The sequence below is a fragment of the Astatotilapia calliptera genome, unplaced genomic scaffold (assembly GCF_900246225.1).
Source record: "Astatotilapia calliptera unplaced genomic scaffold, fAstCal1.2 U_scaffold_16, whole genome shotgun sequence".
Lineage (NCBI taxonomy): Eukaryota > Metazoa > Chordata > Actinopteri > Cichliformes > Cichlidae > Astatotilapia > Astatotilapia calliptera.
In genome coordinates, this window is record NW_020535685.1 from 933 (window position 1) to 13,716 (window position 12,784).

The window sequence follows — 12,784 nt, forward strand, 5'->3', positions numbered from 1 at the left end:
ACTTGGTGACAACTTCACTTTGAGCCTGTAATCAGAATGCCTTAAGTTGGCTAGTTAAGTACCTGGCTAACATTGCTGTTATGCCATAACTAACTGCTATAATAGCGCTGTATTGCATCACACTCAGTGCATTTCAAAAATTTATCCGCGGAGTTTGCTAGCTAGCAAAATAATAATTTTAAAATTAGAATATGTAAAGTACATATACTCTAAAATTATTTACTAGGGCTTACTCAAAGTCCCCACTGTGAAAAGGTGAAAATTCTTTTTGCAGACTTTTCAGGTGGATTTGGTCGTTGTCTTATCCATAAGTCTGATCTCTGACTTTTGACCTGTATCTACAGCACTGACCTCTGACAATGAGCAGCACTTCTTTTTTCATCAGAATCTCCCCCCTGTTGTTGTAGACGGTGCAGGTGTAGGTGTCTGTGTCTGTGGGGGGTTTCAGGATCAGACTGAGGTCTCCAGGTTCCAGTAAGTTTCTCTTCATCTTTGTTCGCCCTCTGTAAAAATTATGCTGTTCTTCAAGCTGGTCAGAGCCGTTCTGATACACGTGGACCTTCCTGTTGTTTTTGTTCTTCCACTCCACTTTAGCATCTTTAGGCAGGTTAACTGTGGTTTTGCAGGGCAGCTGGACAGACTCCACCCCTGAATCCACCTCCACCTTATAATCTGAGAGGGCAACAAAGCAGAACATGAGCTGTAGTGAACGTTACTAATCATCATCTTCTGACACAGAAATTATTTCTGTCCTCAACCTCAATACGGCATTTGAAAAAAACTATCACAGTATTTTCTAACTAGAACACACTTTGGGTATTATGGTAATTCCACTGCTGTGGGTTTAATCATGTGTGTTTGATAGGCTCTAATTTTTTAACGTAAATGAACAGTCTTCTGCAACTAAATCACACAGTTACACAGGGTTCTATGCTGGGACTTTTTACTGTATAGATACTTTCCTGAGGAAACATTATTTGAAAACACTGCACCTCCACCTTATAATCTGAGAGGGTTAGTGGACATGGACTGTGCTAATATAATATTAGCGAGTGACTTTAACTGTGTTTTATGCCCCAAAATGGATAAACTTCCCCCACAATCTACTTTGACAAAAAATTCCAAAGCCCTTTGGCAAATTGTAAATGAGCTCGACCTTGTGGACGTCTGGCGACACTATAATCCACTACCTAAGGAGTACACTTTCTACTCTAACCCTCACTTGTCAGCATCTCGTATAGATTATATTTTTATGTCCAAGTGTATCAGTCAGTTAGTTCAGCAGGTAAATATTGGTCATATAGGTCTCTCTGACCAGGCTCCTGAGGTCCTAACCATTCAACCCATGAGACATATTGAGCCTCCATGTCTTGGAAGATGAGCACACTGTCTCTTTTGGATGAGATATTTATACATTTCATAACAGAGCAAACAACATTATTTTTAGAAATAAATGATAAAGAGGAGATAGACCCGAGAACTTTATGGGATAGTTACAGTATAAGGCTTACATTAGAGGGATGATTATTTCATACACAAGTCATGAAAGAAAACAACGATTAACAAGGCAGTTAGAGATCGAGAATAATATTTTAAAAAAGCTGGAGAAACAATATTATGTAACAAAATCAGCTGAAACATTAAGTGAGCTTAATATTACCAGGACATCTTTGCGTAATTTGATAATGTGAAAGACTGAAAGAGATGTTTGTGCCAGACGACGGCTTTTTGCATCAGCTAATAAGCCTAAACGCTTTCTGGCTCGTCTTGCAAGGAATCAAGTTCTTTTATCACAGCTATTGTGGATGTGAATGGTGAAAGGCAAGTAGCAAACCGTCAGATTAATGAGTGCTTCAGAGAACTCTATACAAATTTATACCAGTCTGAGATGGACCTAACAAGGCTTAACTCAGGCTTTTTCCTAAACGACTTAGTATTCCCTCAGCTCTCTGAAGATCAGGTTAGCCTGCTGGAGTGTCCATGTGGCTGCTGGAGTCACCCACACATTGATGGAGGTGGATAAAGCTATATCTGCACTCCAGTCAGGGAAATGTCCTGGGGCAGATGGCTTCCCAGTAGAATTTTTTAATGTAATGAAAATGAAGTTAAATAGTTTATTATTAAGGGTTTTTGATAAAGCATTCGAAGAATCGAAACTCCCAGAATCTATGTACCAGGCTAATATAACATTGATAGCTAGAAAAGATAAGAATCCGGAGTCATGCTCGTCTTACAGGCCTATTAGCCTTCTTGGTGTTGATAATAAGATACTTTCAAAGATACTGGCTCTTAGGCTAGAAAAGGTAATGTGCTCTATTGTGCATGCTGACCAGACAGGCTTTATTAAGGGGAGGAAGATTTGGGAAAAAGTTTCTGGGGTGGATCAAAATTATATACAAATCACCAACAGCATCTGTGTTAACTAAAGGCTTGTTATCCTCCCCAATTACATCGAGCAGAGGTACAGCACAAGGTAGCCCATTGTCACCACTATTATTTGCTTTGGCCATTGAGCCTTTGGCCATTAGACAAAATCCAAGTGTTCATGGAGTTAAAATTGGGGATAGACAACATAAAACTCTGCTCTATGCAGACGATATTCTTCTGACACTGACTGACCCTGCTAACTCTCTACCTGTTCTTACTAGGTGTATCAAGGACTTTGGTCTTATATCTGGATACAAGGTAGATGTTGATAAATCTGTTATAATGACTGTGTAGTGGAGGGGACATTGAACCTTTATAAGTTAAACCTTTTCACTGGGCACCACCAGGTTTTGTATATTTGGAAGTTAAAGTTACACCAAACGTTAGTCACTTATATGGAGAAAATATTAATGGAATGGTTCAAGATCTTTGAGAGATGCTGAGAAGATGGAAGTCACTTCCGATGTTATTTTTGGGAAGAATAAATCTCATTAAGATGGTAATCTTACTGAAAATATTATATCCCACAGGCATGTTGTTTGCCATTTTGAAATCAGAAGATATTAAAGTAATTAATAAGGCTATGGTGGATTTCATTTGGGCAGGAAGAAAACCCAAAATTAAATTGGACACACAATTAGCTTGCCATCACCAGTGTGTGAATGTGTGTGTGAATGGGTGGATGACTGAATGTAGTGTAAAGTGCTTTGGAGTCCATGGGGACTAAGTAAAGCGCTATACAAATACAGGCCATTTACCATTTTACAGTTACCGAAAGATCTGGGCGGGTGAGGAGAGCCAAATATAGAAAATTATGTTCTCTCAATACAAGCGAGGATTCTTTCTTCCTGGATACGTGAATGTTATGATCTGCCAAGGCTAAATATTGAGGAAGTATTATGTAAACCATCCTCACCTGTTAACTTTCTAGGGAAACATCTAAATGACTTACCTCATGGAATAAAGCACAACCCACTGATATATAATGCTATGTGGACATGGGGAAAATTTAGAAAACCTTTTAACAGCAGCCTTCGGTTTAATATTTTGTCAACGCTTATAAATAATCCAGACCTTCTGCCGCAAAGCATAGGGTCGAGCTTTGTGGGATGGCATAAAGTAGGTGTAAAGAGGTTTTATGACCTCTTTAAACATGGTGTGTTTAAATCATTTGAATCCCTGAAGTCCCAGTATTCTATGTCAAAGACTGAGTTTTATAAGCATTTGCAATTGAGAGATTATGTGTTAAAAAATGCTAAATGATTACAAATCTCAACAGCCTCTTTTCGGTTGGAGAAATTCTTTCTGGATAAAAGGGAGCATAAACATTTTGTATCAAAGTTTTATTCAGAGATTTATGCCCTAATTGTGGACAAATTAACATGGTTGAGAAAATCTTGGGGGACGTTGCTTAAATGTGAAATAGATATACAGGCATGGGACAAAATTTTGCTCCTTCCATCCAAAATCTCTGTTTGTAACCGATTTAAAGAACTGCAGTACAAAATCCTGCACAATGTGTATATTTCTCTGTATATTTATAGTAAGTATAATATGGGAACATCTCCAAATTGTCTCAAGTGTAAGGCCAGAGTGGGCACTAGATTGCTTGTGGGAATGTGCTATTATTCAGTCATTTTGGAAAAAGGTCTGCGCCAATATTAGCACAGCCATTGGTCATCAGGCGACAGAAAACCCATTAATGTGTTCATTTGGGATATATTCCTGTCTCACTGGTACAACATGAGCATGTAATTCAGTCACTGTTAATGTTGGCCAGGAAAAGCATCATGTTGAGATGGGTGGGGGCTGAGCCTCCCTCCATTTCTCTATGGAAGTCGCTCATCATTGATGTCATGACTCTGATCAGGCTGGGACACTATATTGATGGGAGCTCCCGAATTATTGTGGACAAATGGAAGAAACCACTGGAAGCACTGGGAGTAACCTGTAAACTGGATTCTAATGGACAACAATTCTGGACATAAATAATCACAAGTTCTCTGTGGACTCTGGAGAATGTGAAATATTCTAGTGCTGTGCAGTGTTACTGTTTTGGATGTGAACCAGTCTTGTATTTGTTGGGGGAAAAAAAGTTAAATAAAAGTCTTAAAAAAAGAAAACACGGCATACTTTTTCATTTCAGACGATACAAAGATTTTTTTTCATGTATAATGAAAGATGACAATTAAACTGTAGCCACGCCTTAATGACATAGGCCAAAATTAACTTTAATTTCCTTTTCCCAAATTTATATAAAATGAAGGTTAATGTGCCCTAAAAATCTAAAAAACACAACAAAACATGGTGTCTCAATAGATAGTGACGTTGAATGCATTACCTCGGCCTCCAGTAACACTGTGAAGAACCTTGGAGTCGTCTTTTTAACCAGGATATGACCTTTCTGACACATTTTTGCTGTTAAAAAGATCATCTGATTGTTGGGGTTTCCTCCAAATTATTGTACGGTTTTAAGTACAATAAAGCATTCTGAGGTCAGCCAGAGGCTGACTTTATCCCTTATGACGTACCTACTTTTAAAATAAACATTTACTCAGTTGTAGTCACAGAGAAATGGCACATTCTTGAAAAATACTTTGACTTGGATGGTTCGCTATAGAAGATTTTCTCAGTATCACTGTTGGCTCTTTGCCTTATAATACAAAAAAACATTAATGCCACTGTTTTGATTTGGGACTACATAAAAATGAATTGAATTTCATATTTTTTGAACATTCAATGTAAACCTTGTCACCAAATAAAACATAACAAAAGTTGAGTGTATGAGGTGATGTTAACAAAAGTTAAGTTTTGAAAATGTAAAATAACTGGATAAAACTTTACAGGCAGTTTGACAATTCAGACATTTCTGAATTGTTTTCTGGGTTGTTACTTGCTAAGACCCCGGTTTGAATTATGAGCATGGCCTTCATTTTTTTGTTAGATTCAATTTAATATTTGAAATTATTCTTTAGATTTATTTAAATTTTTACAAATTTTAAAAGTCTTCAGCATCTTATAATTTCTCTATATTGTTTATTTCAGAGGCCAGACTTTTATCTAGTTTCTCTTCTTTTAAGTGCTCTGCTGTCTTTATGAAGGTGTTTCAAAGTTGTTCCTTGGAGAATGTTTTTCAAGCTAAATTAAAGCGTTAGACCAGTGTTAACTTACCTCTGCCAGTCCTTGATATCTATTATTGAGTGATTTGTATATATTGTGCTTTTTCTTAAATCTGTAAATCTGTAACATATTGTTTAGTCTAGTTAATAGTCTGTTACTGTTACTGGATTGTGGCAACTGTAACCCACATAATTTAGGGATTAATAAAGTACGCTGATTCTGATTGAGCATGATAGATGTGCGTGGGTGTGTAACTCTTATCAGCTTTTTTGAGCTATGTTTCATGGGGGCTGGCCTGGGTCTTTGGAAATGGGAACAACAAACAACTTGTTTTTAATTGTGTCATTCTGGGGTTTTTTTTTTTTTTTTTTTGTCTTTCATGTAGTAGATGTTTTATATATTTTTGTTAAAAAAGTGTGTCAGCATGTTCTGTCAGGTCATTTCACCAAGTAGAAATTTCTACTTGGTATATTTTGTATATATATTTGTTAAGTTACACTTAAGTTTGAGATGTACAGAGCAAGTAAGGAAAGCTAAACAAAAATACAGGGGTTCACAGTCGTCAGTTTACTGCATTTTAAAACAATGCAATCCTTGCATTATTAGTAAAATTACTGTTAAGACATTTATTTAATACATTTTAGCAAATTGTGCTATTAAAGTTTTTATTTATTTATTCATCTTCAGGATTCAGACGATTCTTCCCCATAAATTTTGCATATGATGATGATATGATGCATATGATGAACGCTTATCTCCAAAGCCGAGGTCAGACGGCAGGTCTGGGCCCAGCGCATGCTGGAGAACTGGATATGCTGTCTACACTGGCTTACTCTCACCCTACTCACCCTGTTGTTTGTCATGTGCTTTGGTGCTGAGGTGTTTTTTTCTGTTCTCAAACTGTTCTCCCATCAGGAGCTCAGTCTGGGTGGAGCTTATTTCTCCCCCTCTTACCTCGTGTTGTGTATTTTCGCTGTTTTTCTTTTCAGCCTACCTCTCTGACCTGTCTCCCCGATGTGATGTTGTGTAAGTATGTTTGGTTGGACGGTTCCTTTGTGAGTGCGCATGCGCCAACCAGCATGCTGCCTGCTGTAACCCATAATTTCCTTCGGGATCAATAAAGTATTTCTGATTCTGATCATAACTAAATACATACATACTGGAGGTTGGGCTCTTATTTGGGGTACATGTACCAGTTGTTGGATTTGGAGTGGGTTTTTGAAACAGAGTATAAAAATAAACCACAATAGTATTATACTGTACTAAGATTACATGGCAGACAACTTGAGTAAGCAGGCAGGACTGTGATTTTTACTCCCATTACTGTTAATTTATTGGGGAAAAAATTGCCATGCCATGCTTTCATGTTCATGAAACATTATTTATCAATAACCGTAGAATGCAAACATCACATTTTGCTTTCTGCTTGTCCAGTGTGCATAACCCCTGTTGTTATATTTATAGAGCTCATGAATGAACTTTAATTAGCACTGCTCTCCCTAGTGGATGCACACGAGATTACCACTGGTTTTCATAAATGCTGTTAACATTCATGGTAACATTGTTCACATAACAAGTGGAGGATGTCATTAGAGTTAGGTCAGCCAGAAATCAGTCAGGAATCCACCAGTTATCTGTGATGGTCCTGTCAAGAATGAGGCAGCAATTGAAAGATGCTGTATTTGTATCTGCAGCATTACTATGATGACAACCACACACTCTGGGTAGTACTGGATTGCAATGTAAAACCAGTCGATCCGATTAATGGACAAGTAACTAATGGAAAAGGGGCTAGTCTCAGTCAGATTGTGTCTCAGTTTGTTCCTGATGTGTTCCTGACTCGTTCTTTGGTAACTAGTCTGCAGCGTCCTGTAAAGTGCTGCAGACATGTTGGATGAAGAGCAGAAGAACAGACAGACTGAGCCTCCACAGTCGGCCATGTCTCACACACATCAGCACAGAAACCATGAAGATCTCATGTGTCTGCTCTGAACAGTCAAGGAGCCACCAGATGACTCCTGCTAACCAGTGGTATTATGGGTAGTGTAGTAGGAGACACTCACCTGACATGAAATAGTGCCGGAAATAAAAAAGAAGACCTCCAGAAACCACAAGAAGAACAAGGAGAACCAGGAGAACCAGGAGAGCTGTGGCCCAGGATGGAAACTGTTCTGTAGAGAAACATAAAGAAAATAGCAACATGACCTTTGACCTACAGCTGCATTCCTGATCTCTAACTCTATCCTCTAATCATATAAAAATATTCTCTGACTCTTTTTGTTTTGAATGGCAGCTAAACTGTACTCTATGAACTATTGCTATGGTTACCAACAATTGAGAGATCATAATAAATCTCAAATCATTAAAATCTCTGGTTACAATAAGAAACGCTGATTCCAACACATTTCTTAAAACAAAACAAATAAACCCTTAACAGGTTCATGTAACTGCTGACCAATGGAAAAAGTAAAAAATACATTAGAAATATATTCACAGACGTGTGTGTCAATACTAAGGTGTTCTAATTTTCTTTCTTATGAAGCAACAAACTATTTCTCCAGGCTAAATGATGATCTTCTAATTTTGTGATATGCCATTTCCTCTCCAGCTTATCAGTTATCTGCTTTAAGCTACGTGTTTGAGAATTATATACCGTATTTTCACAACCATAAGGCGCACTTAAAAGTCTTAGATTTTCTTCAAAAAGTGCGGCGCGCCCTATAGCGCAGTGCGCCCTTTGTGTTGTAAGGAGGACGTAGTAGAGAACACCATGAGAACGCTAAAGGGTGAAGTGTGTGCGTTGACTTTATCGCACATACCTGTATAAAAGAACAGGTATGTGCGTTATGCAGGACACCGTTGTTTTAACAACCCTGAAAATGGCAAAGAGACACGCTTACGAAGCACAGTTTAAACTGAAGGCCATCAGCTACGCGGAGGAACATGGAAATCGAGCAGCGGCGAGAGAATTTAAGATTAATGAATCGATGGTTCGCAAATGGAGGAAGCTAGAAAACAAGCTCCGGCAGGTCAAGAAAACGCAGCTGAGTTTCCGCGGACATAAGGCGATCATCGAGCAAAGAACGAGCGGGAGAAGCGTTTCGACGGTCACCATTCGGCTAAAAGCAGTTTCACTTTCACTTTTTATGAAACCGTGCCATTTTTCCATCCGGACCAGGACTACGGTAGCGCAGCAACTTCCAGCGGATTATAAGGAAAAGCTGGCCATCTTCCGCTCCTACTGCAGCAAACACATCGGCGACAAACACATCCAGCGATGGATGACCGATGGAGACCACAGTTTCACCAAGAGTGGAAGGCAGCGCCCGGCGAGTTACGCCACAATTTGCCAATGGATTGTAGATGCTTGGGCTAACATGTCTGCTGGCACTGTTGTTCGAGCTTTCGCAAAAGCCGGCATCATTTCCGAGGAGCCGCACGGCACGGAAAGTGACTCTGACAGTGAAGAAAGTGAACCTGGAATGTTTGATGGAGATTTAGCGCAGCTGTTCAATTCAGACACAGAGGATGAGGACTTCGATGGGTTTGATTGATGATAAAAATGTGAGTACCAAACTTTGTTTTGCTCCTGCTTTATTTTTAAATACGCATACGGTACTTGTATGCGCCCTATGATCCAGTGCGCCTTATGTGTGTGTGTTAAATACAGTAATGGCACACATAACTGAGACTGCGCCTTTTAGCACAGTGCGCCTTATGGTCGTGAAAATACGGTAATAACAAATCTTCAACTCAGTTCTTATGAAGGTAACACCAGGATCCTGTTTTCGCTTCTCAACAAACGTCTTCAACGCCCTGAGGTCTACCCACCACACTTCTATTCATCTGAAACCCTTAACTCATTGATGCTGTTCTTCACCACGTTCATTAATAACATTCACCAGCAACTCAGTTCGAATGTTGTGTCTATCTCCTCTTCAGACCCTTTTCTCCATTTTGAACCTTTCATGTTCCTAATACATCTGACATTTCTGAGTTCATATATAAATCAAAGCCGGCCACATCTCATCTTTATCCTCTGCCTACAGCACTTGTGAAATATTGGCTCTCTTCCTTACTTCCACTCATCTCTGCCATCATTCACTCTTCACTCACCACAAGAGAAGAACAACAATCATCTCAAGGCGCTTAATATTAAAAAGTAAAGACCCTCCAGCAGAATCAGGCTCTCAGAGTGGTGTAAAAATAGGTGAGCGAAGAATAAACACCAAAGAAAAGCCCTTCCAACTCAATCTCTCCACCTACCCAGTCATTTTTGTCTTTGCTTTTTTTTGCCTTACATTTGACCAATTATTCCCTTCAGTTTGACCCCTGACCTTTGTCCATAGCGCTGACTTTTGACCTATAAGTACAGCAAGTATTTGGGTTTGTGTCTGACCTTTGACCTGCAGCTGTACATTTTTCAGTCTCCTTTCTTCTATTCCATCACCGATGGAGCAGGTGTAGTTGCCGCTGTCAGTCAGTTGTGGTTTTCTCAGAGTGAGGCTGAAGTTTCCAGTGTTCAGAGCATCAGGCCTCATCGATGTGCGCCCGCTGTAACGCTGGTTTTGCTCTCCAAGATCATCTCCTTCTTTTAGTCGTAGGTGGACAGATTTGTTATAAAGATCTTCGTGAGTCCACATCACGGTGGAGTCATTCTCAGGTATTAAACCTGAGAACTCACAGGGCAGTAGGACAGACTCTGCCCCCTCATTTACCTCCACCACCACAGCTAGGGCATGCTGGGAAACTGAGGACAGGAACAGAAACACAAATGAACTCCATGCTGTGCAGGAAGCAGAGAGACCAGCATGAGCAAGACCTCACAAGGCTTGAAGAAGTCTGTAGGATGTAATCCACCAAAGCAAGACATGGTCTGTTATTCATTTCAGGAGAGTAAAATCATTTAATGTATTTAATTATAAATGATTTTTGCTAAGTTTACAGTTAATGTTGGAATATACACCTCTTCCTGGTCTTTATTTTACAGTCCTGATCCAAAGTTTAAGACCACTTCAAAAATGGCAAAAAATCATATTTTGCATGTTTGGATCTTAACAAGGTTCCAAGTAGAGCTTCAACATGCAACAAGAAGAAATGGGAGTGAGACAAAACATTTTTTGAGCATTTAATTTATTGAAAACAACGCTTAAAGTGAAACAGGCTGTTTAACAGCTGATCAATAGTTTAGGCCCACATGCCTTTAAGAGGCCAAATCTGTGCAAAAATGTGGATTCGCTGTTTTTTCTGTCCGGTAATCTCACTGTCATGATGCTCTGATGGCAAAGGCAAAAAAAACTTTCCCTTTTTGAATGTGGTCAGTTTGTTGAACTGCATAAGAAGTTGGAAAATAATTTAGGGCAAGAAATCATCCCAGGCTACTCATGATTGGCAAAGGCAGGTCATGTGGAGAGAAGTACACCCAAGCGCAGATAAACAGAACAAAAAAACTGCACAAAAAAGCTACTAAAACAACATGGAAGGGGAAACTAAGAAAAACTAACTAAACAGGGGAAAGCTAAACACGAGAAAACCACAATAGAGGAAATTGGAGCAACCTGGGGACTTGGAACCACGAGGAATCAAATATTGGCCGACAACCCAACGAGGAACAAAGGAAACACCCACAATATATACACAGAGGGCTACGAGGTGTGGTGGAAGATTTCTTTTCTGATGTATTAATCACATATTTTAATCATATCACTTTAGTAAAGCAAGATCACTCCTGTCACCACTTGTATGTATGCACGTATAATGTTATCACAAGTGGGTTTATTGCACTTTCACAGAGGGCCCATTGTAAAGTTCAAGAGATCCATCCATAGAGTGGCAGGGGGTCAAGGATGAGCTGGACTGAAGGCACATGGATATATGATGTGCTGTGGAATGTTCTTTCTTTGAGAGTGTTTGGGAAGGTATAAAAGAGTTTCAGGCCGTGTCAATATTCAGACAACCATTTTGGTGTTTGACCTGAATGTTTTCTCCACTGCTATGCTTTTCTTTTTTAGTAAACCTCACTTCAAAAGAGATGCTCATCTGGTGGTTGCAATTTTATTTAAGATTTTCCACAACAGAGGGAATACACAACAGGAGGGAGACATAGCTGAACATAATCTGACATGATGAACCAAAGGAAGCAAAACTCAAAACACTGAACGTGGGATGCAAGACTGTCTAAATAAAAGAGGAAACAAGAGGCATTTACAAAGACGCAGACTTCACACTGTGATGTGGAGACATGACTGACTAGGGAAACTGATGCAACATGAGAATAACTAAACGTGGGACAGAAAACTAGAAACTAGGAACTATAAATATAACACAAGCAGAAATCAATAAAGAGAACCAAACCTATGAAACACTTAACAGCACAGGAACAAAACCTAAGGAGGAGGAATTACCAAAATATATCCAGAAACGAATGAAACGAAGCATATTAGTAATCAAAAAACACAAACATGGAGTCACCAGACTCCGGACCTTGGCAAAAACACTAATTATGTAGATTAGGACGGTCACAATATCAGATTACCACATGCCCAAATTATCATGATCACAAGAATTCCTGACAATGTTCTTATCTCAATGTCTGTGCAGATTTAAGAAACACAAAAAAGAAAATATTAGTCAAATTAAATGTTAAATGTCTTTTCAGCCTCTTGCTCTTTCTCAAGTGGATAAACCTGTTTCTGTTTTCTGCTGTACTCATGATCTTTCCCCAACACACACACACACACACACACACACACACACACACACACACACACACACACACACACACACACACACACACACACACACACACGTCCCCCTCTTCCCCTCTACTTGACTGACTGTGATGCATCTGCACAAAACAAAACTTTGTAGAATTGCTTAAAACTAAATAATTTAACCAATAAACAGTTAACAGACTCTAATCCAGTAACTGACTCTTACTCAGGTATCCATGAAACATATTTCCATGGCTGCTGTAAACATTTCCTGCCTGAAATAGGCAGTTTACTCACTTCAAGACTTTTAAATATATTTGGAGTTTCTTACCGAGGAGCAGGAACGGCAGCAAGTTTTTCATCATCCTTCAAAGAAGGACAGCAAACACAGAGTCCTGATCACTCCGCTCATAACTGAGTGAATCCACATCTCAAAACTCTGCCATTCCTGCCTCACTGCTAACGAACAGAGAGGATTTCCTGCTGGGCTGTGATCCAGTAAACTGGTTCAACATGCTCAGAGG

The 12,784-nt window shown here is 39.3% G+C and overlaps 1 protein-coding gene across 1 annotated transcript; it reads right to left on the reverse strand.

Annotated features, from left to right (window-relative positions):
- Nucleotides 1-212: 212 nt before the first annotated feature.
- Nucleotides 213-10,190, reverse strand: LOC113017611 (myelin-oligodendrocyte glycoprotein-like). Its single transcript, XM_026160754.1, has 4 exons — nt 9,947-10,190; nt 7,611-7,718; nt 993-1,006; nt 213-658 (listed from the first exon to the last, which is right to left on the reverse strand). Exons 1-4 carry the CDS (start codon nt 10,188-10,190, stop codon nt 302-304), a joined length of 723 nt encoding a protein of 240 aa, XP_026016539.1. The 3' UTR covers nt 213-301.
- Nucleotides 10,191-12,784: the final 2,594 nt, after the last annotated feature.

What these genes read in the sequence shown, in the direction of transcription:
- LOC113017611 (XM_026160754.1), bottom strand. Translation starts at nt 10,190, where the DNA reads ATGTGGACTCACGAAGATCTTTATAACAAATCTGTCCACCTACGACTA. An exon ending in TGTACAGCTGCAGGTCAAAG is followed by an intron (nt 7,719 to 9,946) that starts GTCAGACACAAA and finishes GTTTCTCTACAG; the next exon opens with AACAGTTTCCATCCTGGGCC.